The sequence below is a fragment of the Oncorhynchus masou genome, chromosome 31 (genome assembly GCF_036934945.1).
Source record: "Oncorhynchus masou masou isolate Uvic2021 chromosome 31, UVic_Omas_1.1, whole genome shotgun sequence".
NCBI classification, from domain to species: Eukaryota; Metazoa; Chordata; class Actinopteri; order Salmoniformes; family Salmonidae; genus Oncorhynchus; species Oncorhynchus masou.
In genome coordinates this window covers 88,437,321-88,464,801 of record NC_088242.1, presented here as the reverse complement: position 1 = coordinate 88,464,801, position 27,481 = coordinate 88,437,321, and the positions used below count along the sequence as shown (strand labels likewise).

General features: G+C 44.2%; 1 protein-coding gene across 1 annotated transcript in view; it reads right to left on the bottom strand.

Annotated features, from left to right (window-relative positions):
- LOC135524712 (calcium/calmodulin-dependent protein kinase type IV-like) overlaps positions 1-26,799 on the bottom strand; it is a 61,585-nt gene extending 34,786 nt beyond the window's left edge. Inside the window, exons 1-5 of the mRNA XM_064952484.1 lie at positions 26,678-26,799; positions 24,156-24,234; positions 24,002-24,064; positions 22,567-22,649; positions 21,926-21,998 (exon numbers count right to left, since the gene is read on the bottom strand). Of these exons, the coding sequence (XP_064808556.1) occupies positions 21,926-21,998; positions 22,567-22,649; positions 24,002-24,064; positions 24,156-24,234; positions 26,678-26,784 (405 nt within the window). The 5' untranslated portion in view covers positions 26,785-26,799. The remainder of the gene's footprint in view (positions 1-21,925; positions 21,999-22,566; positions 22,650-24,001; positions 24,065-24,155; positions 24,235-26,677) is intronic.
- Positions 26,800-27,481: the final 682 nt, after the last annotated feature.

Sequence of the window (27,481 nt, the reverse complement as noted above, 5' to 3'; positions counted from 1 at the left end):
ATCCACGGCATGTTGACGCATTTCAATATCATTCGTGGTCACCTTCCCATCAGGGAGACGAAGGTAGACCATCTGTTTACGTTGAAATGTCGACTGTCCTAGGTTTTTTTAAAAGCACTAGGAGCATCCATATCCTTGAGGGAAGCGAAACGAGACCTAATCAAGGCACCCTTCACTCTTTCATGCAGAAACAACCTCAGTTCATGTCTCTTGTCCTGTAAGTTCATGACTAGTCCAGGGTCGTTCTGAGTGAGCAGCTTCAATTCAATAGCCTTGATAGTCTCTTTAACTTAAATTTGAGACAGAGCAGTATGCTGTTGACAAAATACTCTTATTTGGGCCTTCCCAACCTCCCACCATTGTCTCAAGGACTCAAAATTCCCCTTTATAACCCTCCATTTTTCCCAAAACAACAAAAACCTGTCACAAAACATGACATCATGTAACAATTTAACATTCAAATACAAGTAAGGTGATGACCTTCATGGACAGGACAAGTGAATATCAACAGTAACAATATGATGATCAGAGAAACCCACAGGAGTAATGGCACACTTTCCAACCCTACTAAAGTATTGCTCAGATACATACAAACTGTCTAACCTTGCTGCACTGACACAACCTTCATTAATTTTTAGCCATGTGTATTGCCTAACTTTTGCATTCCTTACTCTCCACACATCAGAAAGCTCAAACTCAGTTAATAGACCAGACAGGCAAGTGGCTGACCGCAGGTGAGGTTCTTCAGCGGTGCGATCAACAGTAAAATCCACTATACAGTTCCAGTCACCCCCTAAAACCATACACCCCTCTTGGTCACACTGTCTTAAGGTTTCCTTTATTTGATCAAAAACAGCAATACGCTCTGTACCCTCATTAGGAGCATAAACATAAAAATAAAATAAAATAAAAAAACATAACATCCACCTTGACCAATAAAACCCGACCAATGACAATCTCTGTTCTAGATACCACAGTCCCCCCTAAGCCTGAGGAAAACAAGATTGCCACCCCAGCACTGAAATTAGTACCATCACTGAGTATATGCTGCCCCTCCCACCACATACCCCAGTCAACCTCATTTTCCTCATCACTATGTGTCTCCTGTAGGAAAACTACATTAAGCCTTTTCTGTTTTATTACTTCTAATACCCAAGCCCTCTTATTCCTGTCCCTTCCACCATTAATATTAAGAGAACCTACCCTTAGTACCTCCATGTAGAAAAGAGAAAAGAAAAGCAGAAGAAACCACAGAGAAACCAACGAGAAAAAAGACACCCTATGAAACATGATCATCATCATTATTTTTTTTTCTTCTCTTAACCTGACTACGTTTCCCACCACCTTTTGCTGCTGCAACAGCAGTAATACATTTCCTCAACAGAAACCGCTTCTTCTCACTCAATTGGTCTAACCCCACCGTCTTCTGTAACATTACAGCTGACCTCACAAACTTATCAACATCAAAATAATCTGCCAATTTGACAGATTTCCCAAAAGTCTGATCCAGAAACTCATTTACCTCCTCTAGATCATAAACTGAGTCATCACCAGCAGCTGTCATATCTAAAGAGATCTCCATACCATTCTCCTGATCCTCAGCTGAGACCACAGACAATTGACTCCCCTCTACCACATCCCTTTCAACACTCCCCACTTGCACCTCATCACTCATACCAAGCATCTCCTCCACTACCTGAAGTGCTTTGAGAGACTAGTCAAGGACCATATCACCTCCACCCTACCTGACACCCTAGACCCACTCCAATTTGCTTACCGGCCAAATAGGTCCACAGACGATGCAATCTCAACCACACTGCACACTGCCCTAACCCATCTGGACAAGAGGAATACCTTTGTGAGAATGCTGTTCATCGACTACAGCTCGGCATTTAACACCATAGTACCCTCCAAGCTCGTCATCAAGCTCGAGACCCTGGGTCTCGACCCCGCCCTGTGCAACTGTGTACTGGACTTCCTGACGGGTCGCCCCCAGGTGGTGAGGGTAGGCAACAACATCTCAACCCAGCTGATCCTCAACACTGGGGGCCCCACAAGAGTGCGTTCTGAGCCCTCTCCTGTACACCCTGTTCACCCACGACTGCATGGCCACGCACGCCTCCAACTCAATCATCAAGTTTGCGGACGACACAACAGTGGTAGGCTTGATTACCAACAACAACGAGACGGCCTACAGGGAGGAGGTGAGGGCCCTCGGAGTGTGGTGTCAGGAAAATAACCTCACACTCAACGTCAACAAAACTAAGGAGATGATTGTGGACTTCAGGAAACAGCAGAGGGAACACCCCCCTATCCACATCGATGGAACAGTAGTGGAGAGGGGAGTAAGTTTTAAGTTCCTCGGCATACACATCACAGACAAACTGAATTGGTCCACCCACACTGACAGCATCGTGAAGAAGGCGCAGCAGCGCCTCTTCAACCTCAGGAGGCTGAAGAAATTCGGCTTGTCACCAAAAGCACTCACAAACTTCTACAGATGCACAATCGAGAGCATCCTGGCGGACTGTATCACCGCCTGGTACGGCAACTGCTCCGCCCACAACCGCAAGGCTCTCCAGAGGGTAGTGAGGTCTGCACAACGCATCACCGGGGGCAAACTACCTGCCCTCCAGAACACCTACAACACCCGATGTTACAGGAAGGCCATAAAGATCATCAAGGACAACAACCACCCGAGCCACTGCCTGTTCACCCCGCTATCATCCAGAAGGCGAGGTCAGTACAGGTGCATCAAAGCTGGGACCGAGAGACTGAAAAACAGCTTCCATCTCAAGGCCATCAGACTGTTAAACAGCAACCACTAACATTGAGTGGCTGCTGTCAACACACTGACTCAACTCCAGCCACTTTAATAATGGGAATTGATGGGAAATTATGTAAAATATATCACTAGCCACTTTAAACAATGCTACCTAATATAATGTTTTACATACCCTACATTATTCAACTCATATTTATACGTATATACTGTACTCTATATCATCTACTTTATCTTTATGTAATACATGTATCACTAGCCACTTTAACTATGCCACTTTGTTTACATACTCATCTCATATGTATATACTGTACTCGATACCATCTACTGTATCTTGCCTATGCTGCTCTGTACCATCACTCATTCATATATCTTTATGTACATATTCTTTATCCCCTTACACTTGTGTGTATAAGACAGTAGTTTTGGAATTGTTAGTTAGATTGCTTGTTGGTTATTACTGCATTGTCGGAACTAGAAGCACAAGCATTTCGCTACACTCGCATTAACATCTGCTAACCATGTGTATGTGACAAATAAAATTTGATTTGATTTGATTTGAGACTAGCCCCACTTGAACATCACTACTCATAGTGGGCATCTCCTCCACTAACTGGGAGCCTAGCTCCACATGAACCCCAGCACTCATAGTGGGCATCTCCTCCACTACCTGGGAGCCTAGCTCCACATGAAAACCCTCCTGTACCTCATTACTCGTAGTGGGCATCTCCTCCACTACCTGGGAGCCTAGCTCCACATGAACCCTAGCAGTCGTAGTGGGCATCTCCTCCACTACCTGGGAGTCTAGCTCCACATGAACCCCAGCACTCGTAGTGGGCATCTCCTCCACTACCTGGGAGCCTAGCTCCACATGAAAACCCTCCTGTACCTCATCACTCATAGTGGGCATCTCCTCCACTACCTGGGAGCCTAGCTCCACATGAAAACCCTCCTGTACCTCATTACTCGTAGTGGGCATCTCCTCCACTACCTGGGAACCTAGCTCCACATGAAAACCCTCCTGTACCTCATTACTCGTAGTGGGCATCTCCTCCACTACCTGGGAGTCTAGCTCTACATGAACCCCCTCCTGTACCTCATTACTCGTAGTGGGCATCTCATCCACTACCTGAGAGCCTAGCTCCACATGAACCCCAGCACTCGTAGTGGGCATCTCCTCCACTACCTGGGAGCCTAGCTCCACATGAAAACCCTCCTGTACCCCATTACTCGTAGTGGGCATCTCCTCCACTACCTGAGAGCCTAGCTCCACATGAAAACCCTCCTGTACCTCATTACTCGTAGTGGGCATCTCCTCCACTACCTGGGAGTCTAGCTCCACATGAACCCCAGCACTCGTAGTGGGCATCTCCTCCACTACCTGGGAGCTTAGCTCCACATGAAAACCCTCCTGTACCTCATTACTCGTAGTGGGCATCTCCTCCACTACCTGGGAGCCTAGCTCCACATGAACCCCAGCACTCGTAGTGGGCATCTCCTCCACTACCTGGGAGTCTAGCTCCACATGAAAACCCTCCTGTACCTCATTACTCGTAGTGGGCATCTCCTCCACTACCTGGGAGCCTAGCTCCACATGAAAACCCTCCTGTACCTCATTACTCGTAGTGGGCATCTCCTCCACTACCTGGGAGTCTAGCTCTACATGAACCCCAGCACTCGTAGTGGGCATCTCCTCCACTACTTGGGAGTCTAGCTCTACATGAACCCCAGCACTCGTAGTGGGCATCTCCTCCACTACCTGGGAGCCTAGCTCCACATGAAAACCCTCCTGTACCCCATTACTCGTAGTGGGCATCTCCTCCACTACCTGAGAGCCTAGCTCCACATGAAAACCCTCCTGTACCTCATTACTCGTAGTGGGCATCTCCTCCACTACCTGGGAGCCTAGCTCCACATGAAAACCCTCCTGTACCTCATTACTCGTAGTGGGCATCTCCTCCACTACCTGGGAGCCTAGCTCCACATGAAAACCCTCCTGTACCTCATTACTCGTAGTGGGCATCTCCTCCACTACCTGGGAGCCTAGCTCCACATGAAAACCCTCCTGTACCTCATTACTCGTAGTGTGCATCTCCTCCACTACCTGGGAGCCTAGCTCCACATGAAAACCCTCCTGTACCTCATTACTCGTAGTGGGCATCTCCTCCACTACCTGGGAGCCTAGCTCCACATGAACCCCAGCACTCGTAGTGGGCATCTCCTCCACTACCTGGGAGCCTAGCTCCACATAAACCCCCTCCTTTACCCCATTACTCATACTGGGCACCTGCTCACGAGTCTGAGGAACTGGCTCTTCAGATACATCCTTACCTTCTACAACAATACTTTTCTGTAACATAACATTTCCCTCTAATACAAGTTGCAACCCCGTGCCATCAACACGGATAATTTGTTCCTCAGCAACAGGTGCTTGTGGCTGCTCTACCGCTGTCAGGTCCACCTCTCCCTACATCAGCGGGCCCAGGCGTTACGATGACAACCTGTGCCCCTCCCTCTGTCTTCTCCCTTTTCGGGCAAGCATGTCGCTTATGACCAACATCCCCACACTCAAAACACCGTTGACTACCCGTACTAGCATAAGCCATATACATTCTCTTGTCATACTTGATTTTAAAGATAACTCTAAAGTCTGCTCTGGTGAGTCCAAAAACATAAACACCTGGCGCTGAAATGACATTACCTGTTTCAACACCGGGTGTTTGCAACCCAACGGGACAACCTGAATTGAACTGGCGAACTTCCCAAAGTGCAATAACTCGCGCTCCAATAGCTCATTTGGAATAAACGGTGGTACATTTGAAATCGGTACCCTTGTTGACGGGGAAAAAAAGTGGCGTAACTTGAATAAACATTCCTTTAAGAAGTACGCCATGCTCAACCATACGATCAACCAGACACTCTTCTTTAAGAAGTACGCCATGCTCAACCATACGATCAACCAGACACTCTTCTTTAAGAAGTACGCCATGCTCAACCATACGATCAACCAGACACTCTTCTTTAAGAAGTACGCCATGCTCAACCATACGATCAACCAGACACTCTTCTTTAAGAAGTACGCCATGCTCAACCATACGATCAACCAGACACTCTTCTTTAAGAAGTGCACCATGCTCAACCATACGATCAACCAGACACTCTTCTTTAAGAAGTGCACCATGCTCAACCATACGATCAACCAGACACTCTTCTTTAAGAAGTGCACCATGCTCAACCATACGATCAACCAGACACTCTTCTTTAAGAAGTACGCCATGCTCAACCATACGATCAACCAGACACTCTTCTTTAAGAAGTGCACCATGCTCAACCATACGATCAACCAGACACTCTTCTTTAAGAAGTGCACCATGCTCAACCATACAATCAACCAGACACACTTCTTTAAGAAGTACGCCATGCTCAACCATACGATCAACCAGACACTCTTCTTTAAGAAGTGCACCATGCTCAACCATACGATCAACCAGACACTCTTCTTTAAGAAGTGCACCATGCTCAACCATACGATCAATCAGACACTCTTCTTTAAGAAGTACACCATGCTCAACCATACGATCAACCAGACACTCTTCTTTAAGAAGTACGCCATGCTCAACCATACGATCAACCAGACACTCTTCTTTAAGAAGTACGCCATGCTCAACCATACGATCAACCAGACACTCTTCTTTAAGAAGTACGCCATGCTCAACCATACGATCAACCAGACACTCTTCTTTAAGAAGTACGCCATGCTCAACCATACGATCAACCAGACACTCTTCTTTAAGAAGTACGCCATGCTCAACCATATGATCAACCAGACACTCTTCTTTAAGAAGTACGCCATGCTCAACCATACGATCAACCAGACACTCTTCTTTAAGAAGTACACCATGCTCAACCATACGATCAACCAGACACTCTTCTTTAAGAAATACCACCACAGCTTTATTCATCCGGGATGCATAAGCAATATTCTCATAGCCTACCTTCTCTCCTACGGCGACCAGAAATTCCTCCACCGTGACAGCAGCTTCAGTAACACACCTAAAGCTGTGCCGAAGTGACAGGGACGGGCATCCCCAATCGGGCTGCCAGCCCCGCCAAAATCAGGGTAATTTCGATACGAAAAACAAAATACTTAATTCTACCACAACAAAAATAATAACCTTAATCATGCACAGAAGAAATGCCACCAAGAAATAGCAAACCGAAAGAAAGTTGTGAATATCTAACTCTCCACAACACACGCACTCCTTCACTCAAAACAATTCCCAGCATGTACCTCCTGGCCACCCCCAGCATGCAGAGAGAGAGAGAAAGAAAGAGAGAGAAATAGAGAGAAATATAGAGAAATTGAGCTGCAGTTCCGAGGTAGAGACACTGACTATTCATAGTATGTTAAAGAATTCTAGTGAAGTAACCCTTTTGGACCACAGCATCTGCCACATAGAAGAACTCTGGGTTAAGTGAATTATCACTTCTACCTCTGATCAGCAATCATAGGATTCACCCCTGAAGTAGCCTTGGCCACCCCCTCGGCCACCTCCTGGCCACCCCCTTGGCCACCTCCTGGCCACTCCCTCGGCTACCTCCTGGCCACCCCCTTGGCCACCCCCTCGGCTACCGCCTGGCCACCCCCTTGGCCACCCCCTCGGCTACCTCCTGGCCACCCCCTTGGCCACCCCCTCGGCCACCTCCTGGCCACCCCATTGGCCACCTCCTGGCCACTCCCTCGGCTACCTCCTGGCCACCCCCTTGGCCACCCCCTCAGCTACTTCCTGGCCACCCCATTGGCCACCTCCTGGCCACTCACTCCCTCGGCTACTTCCTGGCCACCCCCTTCGGACACCCCCTTGGCCACCTCCTGGCCACCCCCTTGGCCACCCCCTTGGCCACCTCCTGGCCACCCACTTGGCCACCCCCTCGGCTACCTCCTGGCCACCCCATTGGCCACCTCCTGGCCACTCCCTCGGCTACCTCCTGGCCACCCCCATCGGACACCGCCTTGGCCACTGTCCTGGCCACCCCGTTGGACACCCCCTTGGCCACCTCCTGGCCACCCCCTTGGCCACCCCCTCGGCTACCTCCTGGCCACCCCCTTGGCCACCTCCTGGCCACCCCCTTGGCCACCCCCTCGGCTACCTCCTGGCCACCCCCTTGGCCACCTCCTGGCCACTCTCTGGCCACCCCCTCGGCTACCTCCTGGCCACCCCCTTGGCCACCCCCTTGGCCACCTCCTGGCCACCCCCTTGGCCACCCCCTTGGCTACCTCCTGGCCACCCCCTTGGACACCTGCTGGCCACCCCCTTGGACACCTCCTGGCCACTCCCTCGGCTACCTCCTGGCCACCTCTTGGCCACCCCCTTGGCCACCCCCTCGGCTACCTCCTGGCCACCCCCTCGGCTACCTCCTGGCCACCCACTTGGACACCCCCTTGGCCACCTCCTGGCCACCCCCTTGGCCACCCCCTCGGCTACCTCCTGGCCACCCCCTTGGCCACCCCCTGGCCACCCCATGTAAAAAAACTCTAGTTTCGCCACTGAATGTTTGGAAATGATCAGTTCACTTTTGCATCCATAGCCTTTAAAACCCATCTCAAGTGCAAGTGCACTATTTAGCTCACATCTGAAGACTGGGGGGCATTTAGGATGTCTACTGCAGATCGCTAAAATATCCGAATGATTATGATAACACTTCCTCAATTCAGATATTATGGCAACACTATACCAAAGATGGATTGGTATGGTTCAGAAATTTGGGAACCAAGCTCAAGTTATCAGTGTGGCCCTGTTATCACCTGTACTTGTTGAAATATATTCACGCTTAGAAGAAAAACCTTAAGGCTTCCTTCATGACTGTCAGTTTATTTACAAATTAAAAAAAGAATTACAGGGAGGGGCAGTTTGGAAAAAAAGAATTACAGGGAGGGGGCAGTTTGGAAAAAAAGAATTACAGGGAGGGGCAGTTTGGAAAAAAAGAATTACAGGGAGGGGCAGTTTGGAAAAAAAGAATTACAGGGAGGGGGCAGTTTGGAAAAAAAGAATTACAGGGAGGGGGCAGTTTGGAAAAAAAGAATTACAGGGAGGGGCAGTTTGGAAAAAAAGAATTACAGGGAGGGGGAAGTTTGGAAAAAAAGAATTACAGGGAGGGGCAGTTTGGAAAAAAAGAATTACAGGGAGGGGGCAGTTTGGAAAAAAAGAATCCTGTCCGAATCTTCGGACATTCTGGGGTAATAATTACATTACCAACGTTCTGTAGTAATACATGTCACGTGCGAATAGGTCTTTGCCTAAGAAATCTGAGATCTTGCTTCTGTTGAGCACCAAGCCTCATGCAAATACAAAATGTTGGATTAAGCAATTTCACAGATAAAGGCTTTACAATTTGTGGGGCGTGAGAACAGACTTATCATTTATTTAGTGCTTTTTTACACTGTTCAAACAGGCAAAAAGTCATATTTCAATCTTGTTTGTCACAAAATAAACACAGCTTTCGCTCCTGTACCCTCCTTTTTCTTGATCTCCTTCTTATTGTTATTATGATCATCATTATAATAATAAGTAATGTCAGTATCATTAGTGGGGTTAGTATAGCAGCCTTGTATAACCACCATTGATCTAAGAGCCTAAGAGCCCATCCTGTTTAGTCTTAATACCATATCTTACTGAGGCCTATATTTCAATATACTGTATAGGCTACTGTATCTGTCAATCAATCATTCATTCGTTCATGCCATCACGCAACATACAATACATTCATGCTTTGAACTGCAACCAACCATTTTCATTTTAAAATTAAATAACCAAGGGAGCTTTGAATAATTAGTCTAAACAATAAATAAACCACAATTCACAAATGCATACACCTGTTTTTAGTCTGGTTTATATTTAGATTTCTTTAGTTAGAACAGAATCTCTGGTACACTTATTTATTTAGTGTTGTTTACACTGTTCCAAATAGTCAGACAAAATTATAATATTGTAATCTAACAGCAACTGTTTGGCACACATAATACTCACGCCTAATACTCACGCCTAATACTCACGCCTAATACTCACGCCTAATACTCAATCCTAATACTCACACCTAATACTCACACATAGTACTCACACCTAATACTCACGCCTAATACTCACGCCTAATACTCACGCCTAATACTCATGCCTACCACTCACACCTTATACTCATACCTAATACTCACGCCTAATACTCACGCCTAATACTCACGCCTAATACTCACGCCTAATACTCACGCCCAATACTCACGCCAAATACTCACACCTAATACTCACGCCTAATACTCACACCTAATACTCACACCTAGTACTCACACCTAATACTCACGCCTAATGCTCACGCCTAATACTCATGCCTAATACTCACGCCTACCACTCACACCTAATACTCATACCTAATACTCGCGCCTAATACTCATACCTACCACTCACACCTAATACTCATACCTAATACTCATACCTAATACTCACGCCTAATACTCATGCCTAATACTCACGCCCAATACTCACGCCAAATACTCACACCTAATACTCACGCATAATACTCATGCATAATACTCACGCCTCATACTCACGCCTAATACTCACACCTAATACTTACACCTAATACTCACACATAGTACTCATGCCAAATACTCACACCTAATACTCACGCCTAATACTCACATGTAATACTCACACATAATACTCACGCCAAATACTCACACCTAATACTCACACATAGTACTCACGCCAAATACTCACACCTAATACTCACGCCTAATACTCACACCTAATACTCACACATAATACTCACGCCAAATACTCACACCTAATACTCACACATAGTACTCACGCCAAATACTCACACCTAATGCTCACGCCTAATACTCACACCTAATACTCACACATAATACTCACGACTAATACGCACACCTAATACTCACACATAGTACTCACGCCAAATACTCACACATAATACTCACGCCTAATACTCACACCTAATACTCACACCTAATACTCACGCCAAATACTCACACCTAATACTCACGCCTAATACTCACACATAATACTCACGTCTCATACTCACACCTAATACTCACACATAATACTCACGCCTAATACTCACACCTAATACTCACACATAGTACTCACGCCAAATACTCACACCTAATACTCACACATAATACTCACGCATAATACTCACGCCTCATACTCACGCCTAATACTCACACCTAATACTCACACATAATACTCACGCCTCATACTCACGCCTCATACTCACGCCCAATACTCACACCAAGTACTCACACCTAATACTCACGCCTCATACTCACGCAACCCTTGCTCCTTTATCCTCCTTTCTTGATCTTGATTTTTCTTGACTCAAGTAGTATTTTACTGTGTGACTTTCACTTTTAATTGAGTCATTTTCTATTAAGGTATCTTTACTTTTACTCAAGTATGACAATTTAGTATTTTTTCTTCCACTGGGTCTTCATAAGGTCTGTCATTTGAACAGTCATCATCATGACTGTGCTAAGGTCAGGACCTCTCTAGTATAGGTACATCTATACAGTGGGCCTCATCAGCCACACAGAGAGGCCGTATGAGGAGACTTCTAATGACCTAGTCAAAATATTTGCCCAGTTTCCACGGTGACTACCCGCCCCAGGCCTACTGGGGCAGCTTACAACACTCACTTGTCATTACCGCACACTTCCCTTCCCGGCTGCGAACGCCGGGACTCATTCTGGGGAATTAGCCAGCGACGTCTCGGAGAAAGCCTGTGGTTACGCCCTGGGTCTGCCATTAGTTAGTTAGCATCGGCACTAAGTGCCTGGCCTGACTGCTATTTGTTCTAATGGAAAACTTGATTCACTCCCCTGCCAGACTGTCTATTGATGGGTCCCCGCTCAGAACCTTTTGAACCCATCTCTCCTGAGATGCTCCGGCTCTGTCTGCCTGGGGGAAAGGTCGGAAATCAGAGAATCAGCTGCCATTAGCGTTGGCTCTGCGCTGCAGAACGCTAGCTTGGCTGGATGGGGAGGGTCCAAAGTACACCCATGACTCATCGCGGTGTCGAGCTGTGTTAATTAAGTTTGTGTGCCTGGGCTCTGGACAGATGTTGTTTTTTAACGAGATGACAAAAAACCAGTGAGAAGCAGGACCAGCCTGCTAGAAACAGTACAGAACACTTTGATCACAAACTAAAGCATGAATCATGTTGAATGATTTCTGGGCACATTTATTTTAGATTTAAGGGAAAATGTTATGGACTCATGGAGGCTTGATTAAATAGGCCTATTTCATCTACAGAAAAAGATGTATGAAATCATAATGGATTTATAGGTGATATTGTAAAACAATGTCAGTGCTAGATATCTATATCGGCTTGCTGTCATTAAAAATGTTCCTGCACAGGTGTATATGAGTCACAAGTTACAACCGACTGGTTCTGCTGTATATCCCTACAGAGCAAAAACCTGCTCCAGAGCACTCAGGACCTCAGACTGGGGTGGAGGTTCACCTTCCAACAGGACAACGACCTTAAGCACACATCCAAGACAATCTTAATTTGTCATTATGGGGTATTGTGTGTAGATTTTAGGATTAAAGGCTGCAACGTAACAAAATGTGGAAAAGGTGACGGGTTCTGAATACTTTCCCAACGCACAGTATATCCCTATGGAACATACAGTATATCCCTATGGAACATACAGTATATCCCTATGGAACACACAGTATATCCCTATGGAACACACAGTATATCCCTATGGAACATACAGTATATCCCTATGGAACGCACAGTATATCCCTATGGAACGCACAGTATATCCCTATGGAACACACAGTATATCCCTATGGAACATACAGTATATCCCTATGGAACGCACAGTATATCCCTATGGAACACACAGTATATCCCTATGGAACACACAGTATATCCCTATGGAACATACAGTATATCCCTATGGAACACACAGTATATCCCTATGGAACACACAGTATATCCCTATGGAACACACAGTATATCCCTATGGAACACACAGTATATCCCTATGGAACACACAGTATATCCCTATGGAACACACAGTATATCCCTATGGAACGCACAGTATATCCCTATGGAACACACAGTATATCCCTATGGAACACACAGTATATCCCTATGGAACACACAGTATATCCCAATGGAACACACAGTATATCCCTATGGAACATACAGTATATCCCTATGGAACGCACAGTATATCCCAATGGAACACACAGTATATCCCTATGGAACACACAGTATATCCCTATGGAACACACAGTATATCCCTATGGAACATACAGTATATCCCTATGGAACACACAGTATATCCCTATGGAACACACAGTATATCCCTATGGAACACACAGTATATCGCTATGGAACACACAGTATATCCCTATGGAACATACAGTATATCCCTATGGAACATACAGTATATCCCTATGGAACACACAGTATATCCCTATGGAACACACAGTATATCCCTATGGAACACACAGTATATCCCTATGGAACACACAGTATATCCCTATGGAACGCACAGTATATCCCTATGGAACACACAGTATATCCCTATGGAACACACAGTATATCCCAATGGAACACACAGTATATCCCTATGGAACACACAGTATATCCCAATGGAACACACAGTATATCCCTATGGAACACACAGTATATCCCAATGGAACACACAGTATATCCCTATGGAACACACAGTATATTCCTATGGAACACACAGTATATCCCTATGGAACACACAGTATATCCCTATGGAACACACAGTATATCCCTATGGAACACACAGTATATCCCTATGGAACACACAGTATATCCCAATGGAACACACAGTATATCCCTATGGAACACACAGTATATCCCAATGGAACACACAGTATATCCCTATGGAACACACAGTATATCCCAATGGAACACACAGTATATCCCTATGGAACACACAGTATATCCCAATGGAACACACAGTATATCCCTATGGAACACACAGTATATTCCTATGGAACACACAGTATATCCCTATGGAACATACAGTATATCCCTATGGAACACACAGTATATCCCAATGGAACACACAGTATATCCCTATGGAACACACAGTATATCCCTATGGAACACACAGTATATCCCTATGGAACACACAGTATATCCCTATGGAACACACAGTATATCCCAATGGAACACACAGTATATCCCTATGGAACACACAGTATATCCCTATGGAACGCACAGTATATCCCTATGGAACGCACAGTATATCCCAATGGAACACACAGTATATCCCTATGGAACGCACAGTATATCCCTATGGAACACACAGTATATCCCTATGGAACGCACAGTATATCCCTATGGAACACACAGTATATCCATATGGAACACACAGTATATCCCTATGGAACGCACAGTATATCCCTATGGAACACACAGTATATCCCTATGGAACACACAGTATATCCCTATGGAACATACAGTATATCCCTATGGAACGCACAGTATATCCCTATGGAACACACAGTATATCCCTATGGAACACACAGTATATCCCTATGGAACACACAGTATATCCCTATGGAACATACAGTATATCCCTATGGAACATACAGTATATCCCTATGGAACACACAGTATATCCCTATGGAACATACAGTATATCCCTATGGAACATACAGTATATCCCTATGGAACGCACAGTATATCCCTATGGAACACACAGTATATCCCTATGGAACACACAGTATATCCCTATGGAACGCACAGTATATCCCTATGGAACACACAGTATATCCCTATGGAACACACAGTATATCCCTATGGAACACACAGTATATTCCTATGGAACGCACAGTATATCCCTATGGAACACACAGTATATCCCTATGGAACGCACAGTATATCCCTCTGGAACGCACAGTATATCCCTATGGAACGCACAGTATATCCCTATGGAACGCACAGTATATCCCTATGGAACGCACAGTATATCCCTATGGAACGCACAGTATATCCCTATGGAACGCACAGTATATCCCTATGGAACGCACAGTATATCCCTATGGAACACACAGTATATCCCTATGGAACACACAGTATATCCCTATGGAACAGACAGTATATCCCTATGGAACACACAGTATATCCCTATGGAACACACAGTATATCCCTATGGAACACACAGTATATCCCTATGGAACACACAGTATATCCCAATGGAACACACAGTATATCCCAATGGAACGCACAGTGTATCCCTATGGAACACACAGTATATCCCTATGGAACACACAGTATATCCCTATGGAACACACAGTATATCCCAATGGAACACACAGTATATCCATATGGAACACACAGTATATCCCTATGGAACACACAGTGTATCCCAATGGAACGCACAGTGTATCCCTATGTAACGCACAGTATATCCCTATGGAACGCACAGTATATCCCTATGGAACGCACAGTATATCCCTATGGAACGCACAGTATATCCCTCTGGAACGCACAGTATATCCCTATGGAACGCACAGTATATCCCTATGGAACGCACAGTATATCCCTATGGAACGCACAGTATATCCCTATGGAACGCACAGTATATCCCTATGGAACGCACAGTATATCCCTATGGAACGCACAGTATATCCCTCTGGAACGCACAGTATATCCCTATGGAACGCACAGTATATCCCTATGGAACGCACAGTATATCCCTATGGAACGTACAGTATATCCCTATGGAACGCACAGTATATCCCTATGGAACGCACAGTATATCCCTATGGAACGCACAGTATATCCCTATGGAACGCACAGTATATCCCTATGGAACACACAGTATATCCCTATGGAACACACAGTATATCCCTATGGAACACACAGTATATCCCTATGGAACACACAGTATATCCCTATGGAACACACAGTATATCCCAATGGAACGCACAGTGTATCCCTATGGAACACACAGTATATCCCTATGGAACATACAGTATATCCCTATGGAACGCACAGTATATCCCTATGGAACACACAGTATATCCCTATGGAACATACAGTATATCCCTATGGAACGCACAGTATATCCCTATGGAACGCACAGTATATCCCTATGGAACACACAGTATATCCCTATGGAACATACAGTATATCCCTATGGAACGCACAGTATATCCCTATGGAACACACAGTATATCCCTATGGAACACACAGTATATCCCTATGGAACATACAGTATATCCCTATGGAACACACAGTATATCCCTATGGAACATACAGTATATCCCTATGGAACATACAGTATATCCCTATGGAACACACAGTATATCCCTATGGAACATACAGTATATCCCTATGGAACATACAGTATATCCCTATGGAACGCACAGTATATCCCTATGGAACACACAGTATATCCCTATGGAACACACAGTATATCCCTATGGAACGCACAGTATATCCCTATGGAACACACAGTATATCCCTATGGAACACACAGTATATCCCTATGGAACACACAGTATATTCCTATGGAACGCACAGTATATCCCTATGGAACACACAGTATATCCCTCTGGAACGCACAGTATATCCCTCTGGAACGCACAGTATATCCCTATGGAACGCACAGTATATCCCTATGGAACGCACAGTATATCCCTATGGAACGCACAGTATATCCCTATGGAACGCACAGTATATCCCTATGGAACGCACAGTATATCCCTATGGAACGCACAGTATATCCCTATGGAACACACAGTATATCCCTATGGAACACACAGTATATCCCTATGGAACACAGTATATCCCTAGTATATCCCTATGGAACACACAGTATATCCCTATGGAACACACAGTATATCCCTATGGAACACACAGTATATCCCAATGGAACACACAGTATATCCCAATGGAACGCACAGTGTATCCCTATGGAACACACAGTATATCCCTATGGAACACACAGTATATCCCTATGGAACACACAGTATATCCCAATGGAACACACAGTATATCCATATGGAACACACAGTATATCCCTATGGAACACACAGTGTATCCCAATGGAACGCACAGTGTATCCCTATGTAACGCACAGTATATCCCTATGGAACGCACAGTATATCCCTATGGAACAGTACAGTATATCCCTATGGAACGCACAGTATATCCCTATGGAACGCACAGTATATCCCTATGGAACGCACAGTATATCCCTATGGAACGCACAGTATATCCCTATGGAACGCACAGTATATCCCTATGGAACGCACAGTATATCCCTATGGAACGCACAGTATATCCCTATGGAACGCACAGTATATCCCTATGGAACGCACAGTATATCCCTATGGAACGCACAGTATATCCCTATGGAACGTACAGTATATCCCTATGGAACGCACAGTATATCCCTATGGAACGCACAGTATATCCCTATGGAACGCACAGTATATCCCTATGGAACGCACAGTATATCCCTATGGAACACACAGTATATCCCTATGGAACACACAGTATATCCCTATGGAACACACAGTATATCCCTATGGAACACACAGTATATCCCTATGGAACACACAGTATATCCCAATGGAACGCACAGTGTATCCCTATGGAACACACAGTATATCCCTATGGAACATACAGTATATCCCTATGGAACGCACAGTATATCCCTATGGAACACACAGTATATCCCTATGGAACATACAGTATATCCCTATGGAACGCACAGTATATCCCTATGGAACGCACAGTATATCCCTATGGAACACACAGTATATCCCTATGGAACATACAGTATATCCCTATGGAACGCACAGTATATCCCTATGGAACACACAGTATATCCCTATGGAACACACAGTATATCCCTATGGAACATACAGTATATCCCTATGGAACACACAGTATATCCCTATGGAACACACAGTATATCCCTATGGAACACACAGTATATCCCTATGGAACATACAGTATATCCCTATGGAACGCACAGTATATCCCTATGGAACACACAGTATATCCCAATGGAACACACAGTATATCCCTATGGAACATACAGTATATCCCTATGGAACGCACAGTATATCCCAATGGAACACACAGTATATCCCTATGGAACACACAGTATATCCCTATGGAACACACAGTATATCCCTATGGAACATACAGTATATCCCTATGGAACACACAGTATATCCCTATGGAACACACAGTATATCCCTATGGAACACACAGTATATTCCTATGGAACACACAGTATATCCCTATGGAACACACAGTATATCCCTATGGAACACACAGTATATCCCTATGGAACACACAGTATATCCCTATGGAACACACAGTATATCCCTATGGAACACACAGTATATCCCTATGGAACACACAGTATATCCCTATGGAACACACAGTATATCCCTATGGAACACACAGTATATCCCAATGGAACACACAGTATATCCCTATGGAACATACAGTATATCCCTATGGAACACACAGTATATCCCTATGGAACACACAGTATATCCCTATGGAACACACAGTATATCCCTATGGAACACACAGTATATCCCTATGGAACACACAGTATATCCCTATGGAACACACAGTATATCCCTATGGAACACACAGTATATCCCTATGGAACACACAGTATATCCCTATGGAACACACAGTATATCCCAATGGAACACACAGTATATCCCAATGGAACGCACAGTGTATCCCTATGGAACACACAGTATATCCCAATGGAACGCACAGTATATCCCTATGGAACACACAGTATATCCCTATGGAACGCACAGTATATCCCTATGGAACACACAGTATATCCCTATGGAACACACAGTATATCCCAATGGAACGCACAGTATATCCCTATGGAACGCACAGTATATCCCTATGGAACGCACAGTATATCCCTATGGAACACACAGTATATCCCAATGGAACACACAGTATATCCATATGGAACACACAGTATATCCATATGGAACACACAGTATATCCCTATGGAACACACAGTGTATCCCAATGGAACGCACAATGTATCCCTATGTAACGCACAGTGTATCCCTATGGAACGCACAGTATATCCCTATGGAACGCACAGTATATCCCTATGGAACGCACAGTATATCCCTATGGAACGCACAGTATATCCCTATGGAACGCACAGTATATCCCTATGGAACACACAGTATATCCCTATGGAACACACAGTATATCCCTATGGAACACACAGTATATCCCTATGGAACCACAGTATATCCCTATGGAACACACAGTATATCCCTATGGAACACACAGTATATCCCAATGGAACACACAGTATATCCCTATGGAACACACAGTATATCCCTATGGAACACACAGTATATCCCTATGGAACACACAGTATATCCCTATGGAACACACAGTATATCCCTATGGAACACACAGTATATCCCTATGGAACACACAGTATATCCCTATGGAACACACAGTATATCCCTATGGAACACACAGTATATCCCTATGGAACACACAGTATATCCCTATGGAACACACAGTATATCCCTATGGAACACACAGTATATCCCTATGGAACGCACAGTATATCCCTATGGAACACACAGTATATCCCTCTGGAACGCACAGTATATCCCTATGGAACGCACAGTATATCCCTATGGAACACACAGTATATCCCTATGGAACGCACAGTATATCCCTATGGAACACACAGTATATCCCTATGGAACACACAGTATATCCCTATGGAACACACAGTATATCCCTATGGAACACACAGTATATCCCTATGGAACACACAGTATATCCCTATGGAACACACAGTATATCCCTATGGAACACACAGTATATCCCTATGGAACACACAGTATATCCCTATGGAACACACAGTATATCCCTATGGAACACACAGTATATCCCTATGGAACACACAGTATATCCCTATGGAACACACAGTATATCCCTATGGAACACACAGTATATCCCTATGGAACACACAGTATATCCCTATGGAACACACACTATATCCCTATGGAACACTATATCCCTAGGAACGCACAGTATATCCCTATGGAACACACAGTATATCCCTATGGAACACACAGTATATCCCTATGGAACGCACAGTATATCCCTATGGAACACACAGTATATCCCTATGGAACACACAGTATATCCCTATGGAACACACAGTATATTCCTATGGAACACACAGTATATCCCTATGGAACACACAGTATATCCCTATGGAACACACAGTATATCCCTATGGAACACACAGTATATCCCTATGGAACACACAGTATATCCCTATGGAATGGCCTACGCACAGAGGCTAAATGGAAATTCCATAATTTGGTGTTTTGTTGTTGGTGGTGGAAAACGCTGTCTCAGGCGCCGCTCCAGAATCTGCCAGAAGTGTTCAATTGGGTTGAGTTCTGGTAACTGAGACACACAGAGACACCTTTTAAACCTCCTATGCTCCTTTGAGAACCCTCTTTCAAATTCACTGAAATTCACAATTCACAATTCACAATTTGAGATTCAAATTCACAATTCTTCTAGCCATGGTAACCAAAATAATCATAAATAACTGCCCATTTTTATACATGACCCTAAGCATGATGGGATGTTAATTGTTTAATTAACTCAGGAAACACACCTGTGTGGAAGCACCGGCTTTCAATATACTTTGTATCCCTCATTTACTCAAGTGTTTCCTATATTTTGGTAGTTAGCTGTGTATAGGGAACATGCAGTGCATATACACTCAACATGACGGTAAAAGTAGCTCTGAGGTGATTAACTATGAGATGAAGCAGTGAGGAGAAAATCACCCACAATTAAACAAAATAAAAATGGACTCTACATTGGCCATTCTCTCTGTCACTCTCTCTCACACACACACACACACACACACACACACACAATCATGAACAAATGATGAACCCTTACTCCAGATTAAAAGCACATGTTTCCCACCACACAGCCACCAGTGTTAAGAATGCTTTAGAAACCAAAAGCAGTGTTCTAATGGGCCGGACGGCAGCAGCCTGGTTGTCAGACAGGCACATACTCACTGTTACATAACAGGCAGCCCACATCCCTGCTGCCTCTCTTAGTCAGAAGATTAAGAGTGTGGGGGGGGGTGATGGCTCTCTGAGAGGATTATTTCACACTTGCGGCGCACAAAACACACATGCGCACGGTTACACGCGCGTGCGTAGAGTCACTCAAACACACGTACACTCACACACACACACCTATCTGCCTTTCCTCAAACTGAGACTGATGACACATCTGACCCATATCTACCACCTAGAGAAACATAGTGGGTGTGTGTGTGTGCAGCCAAGCCTCTACTGTAGCTGCATGTATAATGGGATTACAATACAGGCTCTAACACTATTCCTCTGGTTGATATTCATTGATGCCATTGCCAAGTCCTACACCCCAAAACATTTGTTTAGTGGCATTTTCCACTGGCTAAATTATCATCTACTATTTTTGGGGGTTCAGCTATCATTCTGCCTGAAACCCCACTCAATGCGGGCTGCAAGTTAAGGGCAGTGATTGCAGTTGCACATACTGCCCCCCCCCTCCCCCCCGAAAATAACAATCTGAACATATTGACCTTTAAAGATGAAATGTGATTATGACTCAAAGTAAGTGTACAGCTAAGTCTCATAATTCAGTGCAGTGACCGGACACAGTAGGTCATGGATAAGAGCAAACTTGAAACAAATGTAACTTTAAGCCTTAAAGTATGTGTATTTTCCTATAATTTTCCTAAGGATAAGAGACCTGTCTCGATTGAACAAGCTTTGTCAAAACATCATTACTGAAGTCTCCCTCAGCTCGATGTTGACCTGTCTTCTATTGAAGCCAAATGATGCAATCAAACTGAAAGACAAGACACGCAGCAGCAGCATCTCTCTCCTCTCTGCATAGAGGAGTGATGTGCATCTAAGAAGTCATTCTAAATTCCAAGGCATTTGATTTCATAAGGCACAGTCCTACTCAACAGCTCATCAGTGGCCATTCAATCACATCTCTTACCGCCACTGCCTCCAGAATTTGCTTGATGACGTGGGCAGCATCTCTCTCGCTGTAATACCCTCTCTCCACAATCCTGAAAGAGCAGAAAGAGACAAACAGACAGGGAGTCCAAATGTTACACCGAGTTCAAATGCCCCACTTTGAGAGATTATTAAATTCTTAACTCTGTGAAAGTCAGAAAACATGAAGAGAGAATTGTAGCCAGTTGTTACTGTCAAACTTTGCTAAACCTATAAGGTGATAGGAGGATAAAGAGATGAAAGAGTTTTTTCATTTCTTTACAGTGCTATTATATCAAAATAAAACAGAACAGTAGAGAAAGGGTCTATGATATTGCGCAATAGTCATAATGAGTTCTACAGATTGGGTGGGGCCTGTGCTCCAACCAGTCTTCTAATCGTTTCCTTGGTAACAGTGCTGGTGAGGGCCATTACACATTTCATTTTCTAATCCTTTTATACTCTGCATCTTAATAAAGCCAGTGTCATACATGTCTGCTAATGACAAAGCAGAGAAATGGAACGGGGGGATCGCATGAGGCCACTGGTTCCACCTCTGGCCCCGCCGAATTGAAACCAATTTCAGCAAGGATTTGAGGATTAGACAGGGTCATAGGGGTGGTATATTTTGGGCGTAATCACCTGTCAAAGAGTTCCCCTCCGGTCACCAGCTCCAAGATGAGGGCGATGTCTGTCTCGGTCTCAAAAATCTCCTTCAGGCGGATCTGAGGAAGATGAGAGGAAGATGAGGAAGAAAAACACTAAATTTTGGAAAAACACAAGCCAACATATCAACAATAATAATGCAAACAGAAAGAAGAAGTCACCATTAATGTTAATTTCAATCATGCTCTTATAAATAGTTAATAAAACAATATACAATTAACAAAAATATAAACGCAACATATAAAGTGTTGGTCCGATGTTTGAGCTGAAATTTTAAAGATCCCAGAAATATTCCATACTCACAAAAAGCTTGTTTCTCTCAAATCCATCCACTTGACAGGTGTGGCATATCAAGAAGCTGATTAAACAGCATGATCATTACACAGGTGCACCTTGTGCTGGGGGCAATAAAAGGCCACTCTGAAATGTGTAGTTTTGTCACACAACACAATGCAACAGATGTCTCAAGTTTTGAGGGAGTGTGCAATTAGTATGCTGATTGCAGGAAGGTCCACCAGAGCCAGATTGCCAGCGAATTTCATGTTAATTTCTCTACCATAAGCCGCCTCCAATGTCGTTTTAGATCATTTGGCAGTACGTCCAATCGTGCTCATAACCGCAGACCACGTGTAACCACGCCAGCACAGGACCTCCTACATCTGGCTTCATTGCCTCCGAGATTGTCTGACCAGCCACCCGAACAGCTGATGAAACTGTGGGTTTGCACAACTGAAGAAATTCACCACCAACCATCTTAGGGGATCTCATCTGCGGGCTTGTCGTCTTCACCAGGGTCTTGACCTGAATGAAGTTCGGCGTTGTAATTGACTTCAGTGGGAAAATGCTCACCTTTAAAGCCACTGGCACACTGGAGAAGTGTGCTCTTCACAGATGAATCCCAGTTTCAACTAGACCTGGCAGATGGCAGACAGCATGTATGTGGGGAAGTGGTTTGCTGTTGTCAACGTTGTGAACAGAGTGCCCCATGTTGGCGGTGGGGTTATGGCATGGTCACGCATAAGCTACTGACAACAAACATAATTGCATTTTATCAATGGCAATTTGAATGCACAGAGATACCATGCAAAGTTCCTGAGGCCCATTGTCGTGCCATTCATCCACCGTCATCACCTCATGTTTCAGCATGATAATGCAGGGCCCATGTCGCAAGGATCTGTCCACAATTCCTGGAAGCTGAAATTGCCCAGTTCGTCCATGGTCTGCATACTCAGCAGTGTATATCAAAACATTCTAGTTACTAGTGTCCAACAACAAGTCACTACTATTGTTCATGTAAATCATGGTTAGGCTTAGAAAAGGGTTTTAAAACATTTTTTAGAGTGGTGTCTCGGATATAAAAAAATATATTTATAAAAATAACTCTTCTTTTTTTTCAACTGTAAAAGCTTACAATATTTGGGTGGGAAAGTCGCAGCAGAACTCCAATTTCAGTCCGCACTATTTTCTTGTCAATCTGAAATGGAATGAATGAGAATGAGACGAGTGCATTAATATGATATTATACATAGTCGAACTCAGCTGTTCAAAATGGCCGAAGGACTCACAGTCTTCTTCAGGACCTTTGCAGCATAGGGCTTCTGTGTCTGCTTCTCCTCAGTGCGAAACACCACTGACGTAGCCCCCCTGGGAAGAAGAACAATCAATCAACATAAACAACTATGATCATATGGTTGTCTCTCCATAGTGCAATGATTCAGCATTTTAGCTCTGCTCATGAACTGCTTATGAATCATTATTTCATTGTTTGTAAGTATTATGTCATTTGCTCATATCAACATAAGTAAATACATATATGTATAAATCATTTTATTATAAGCACTTTTACATAGATACATAGAGTAAATCAAGAACAACAGATTGTTACATGTAATTACTTAATTCAATGGTAAACAAACTATGTAATAATGTTTCTAAGCATTTCATAAGCTGACTTCCATCTAAAGCATTACAACGACATCTCCATGTAACATGTGGCCAATGTAGTGTCAATGGTGAGCCATTAGATGTCCATCCACATTCTTATGGCAAAGATGGATATAAAAGTCATTGTAGAGGGAAACATGAAAAAAAAGCTATTCAGAGCCATGACACCACTACATGAGTGAGCAGAGGGTAGCTCTAAGTATGAGCTCAAACCATGAGTAATCTGTTGATTTGTGACTGAGCTGTCTTGTGTTGTCTGTTGCTTTGAAATCTACTTGGAAATCTAGAGATAATTCCCTGGCCAAATGTACACTGAGTGTACAAAACATTAAGGACACCTGCTCTTTCCATGACATAGACTGACCAGATGAAGGGCGGTGAAAACTATGATCCTTTATATATGGCACGTGTCAAATCCACTTCATTCAGTTTAGATGAAGGGGAGGAGAAAGGTTAAAGAACCATTTTTAAGCCCTGAGACAATTGAGACATGGGTTGTGTGTGTGTCATTCAGAGGGTGAATAGGCAAGACAAAAGATTGAAGTGCCTTTGAACGGGGTATGGTAGTAGGTGCCAGGTGCACCGGTTTGTGTCAAGAACTGTAACGCTGGTGGGTAGCTCAACAGTTTCCTGTGTGTATGAAGAATGGTCCACCACCCAAAGGACATCCAGCCAACTTAACACAATTGTGGGAAGAATTGGAATCAACATGGCATTGTGGAACGCTTTCGACACCTTGTTGAATCCATGCCCATGTAACAGTATAACTTTAGACAGTCCCCTCACCCATACCCGGGCGTGAACCAGGGACCCTCTGCACACATCAACAACTGACACCCACGAAGTATCGTTACCCATTGCTCCACAAAAGCCACGGCCCTTGCAGAGCAAGGGGAACTACTACTTCAAGGTCTCAGAGCAAGTGACGTCACCGATTGAAACGCTATTTAGTGCGTACCACCGCTAGCTAAGCTAGTCGTTTCACATCCGTTACACTCACCCCCCTTTTGACCTTCTCCTTTTCCGCAGCAACCAGTGATCCGGGTCACGGCACCAATGTAACAGTATAACTTTAGACCGTCCCCTCGCCCATACCCGGGCGTGAACCAGGAACCCTCTGCACACATCAACAACAGTCACCCACGAAGCATCGTTACCCATCGCTCCACAAAAGCCGCGGCCCTTGCAGAGCAAGGAGAACAACTACTTCAAGGTCTCAGAGCAAGTGAGGTCACCGATTGAAACGCTATTTAGCGCACACCACCGCTGACTAGTTAGCCATTTCACATCCGTTACACCCAGACAAAATCTGTTCTGAGGACAAAATGGATGGGCTGGACATGCCGAGAGATGACTTCGGATTGGTCTTCCATGTAGCAGGCTTCTGTCTATAACATGAGCTGCTCTGTATGTGTAGGTAATCCTTTCTAATGCGTATTTTTGAAAGATCTCACAAAGAACTGCAACATTTTTGCTAATGCTCTCCACTTTCTGGAGGATGATCGTGCCATGCTGACTCTCTCTGACTCTGAAAATAAATCAGACGATGAGGAAATCTCTGATTTAGATTTTTAAAAACATTTTCACTGAACCAGACATTAAACAGCGATCAACAGTGTTCTTGTCACGAAAAAGTTGACCGATGTTTTGAAGTCAGTGGAATGCCCAGTGGAAGCAGAGAATGGGAGCTAAGGAGATGGAGAAAATTCTGGCATTTGATTGCAACTATGCGGAGAGAGTTGAAAACAGAACACACAGAAGGCAGTTGTATAAAACCACTGTCTCCGGATTACATCTTCAAACTAAGAGCAACCATGGCATCTGTGACAGAGAGGGAGAAGCGTTCATCCATGTATAGGGGTAAGAGAGTCTAGCTAGCTACATTTTCAGATATTATATATTTCTAATTTTGTCAGAAAGTGTTTTCATTTCAAGTTAAAGTGTCCTGTTAGCTAGCTAGCTAATGTTAGCTAGCTAGCTAGCTCACGAACTAATGTTATGTGTATGATCTGTATAATAATATTATTTGTATCTTAGAAAGCCATTTTGCATTGCTAGTTATAGCCTAATGTTAGTTATGATGGTGATGATGCTGGTGGTGTTTACAAATTGGTGTCAATAAAGGAACAGTTCAGTACTCTACCTTCCCAGTTCGGGACCCATGGTGTAGAACTCTTCCATGGAGACATTTCTGCGCGATCCATCCACCCAGTATTCCACGGGGCTGGCGCCCGAGCGTGAGGTGGGCATGTTGATGTTGGCCAATCACACAAATCACAGGATTCCTGAGGAGCGCAAAGCCCAAACGCACACACACTACTTTTCCTCTTTTTAAGATTAAAACGTAATGTTCAGATTAGCAAAACGAAGAGAAGGCATTATGTTTAATGAATTCCCCCGCGCCAAATAACGACAAGCCATGTAAAGCTAACCAGTCTTTGGTTAACAACTCTCACTGTTATGTTCAGCCAAAGATAATCCAAATGTTTACGTTGACACAGAAATATATTGCCAGCGCCGATATCAAAACCCATGTAAGCTTCGCATTACAGCGCAAGCTTAGTCACTATGCAATATATCACGTAACAAAAATCATCCATTATTGTTCTATTATTTCAATGTACCGACACTATTTAATTCGCGCATTCATAACCATCCTTTACTCGAAGTTTACTGCACCATAACCACATTTGTCGCAGGTTCCATGGGGCCTCGCCGTGTGAATACCCGATCCATAAACATATAGCCTACGCTTTGATTTTTTTTGCAGCACAATCCCATCCACAACAGTGTACTCATGAAAACATTACTATATCATGCATCGAAGCACCTCAATAGTCCCGAGGTCTGTGACAAAGAACATTCCATGGTCCGATGTAGAATACTTTAATTAAGCTGCGTCAATAATAATGATCAGTCAATAGGTCTATGTGTATGTTGTTTAATA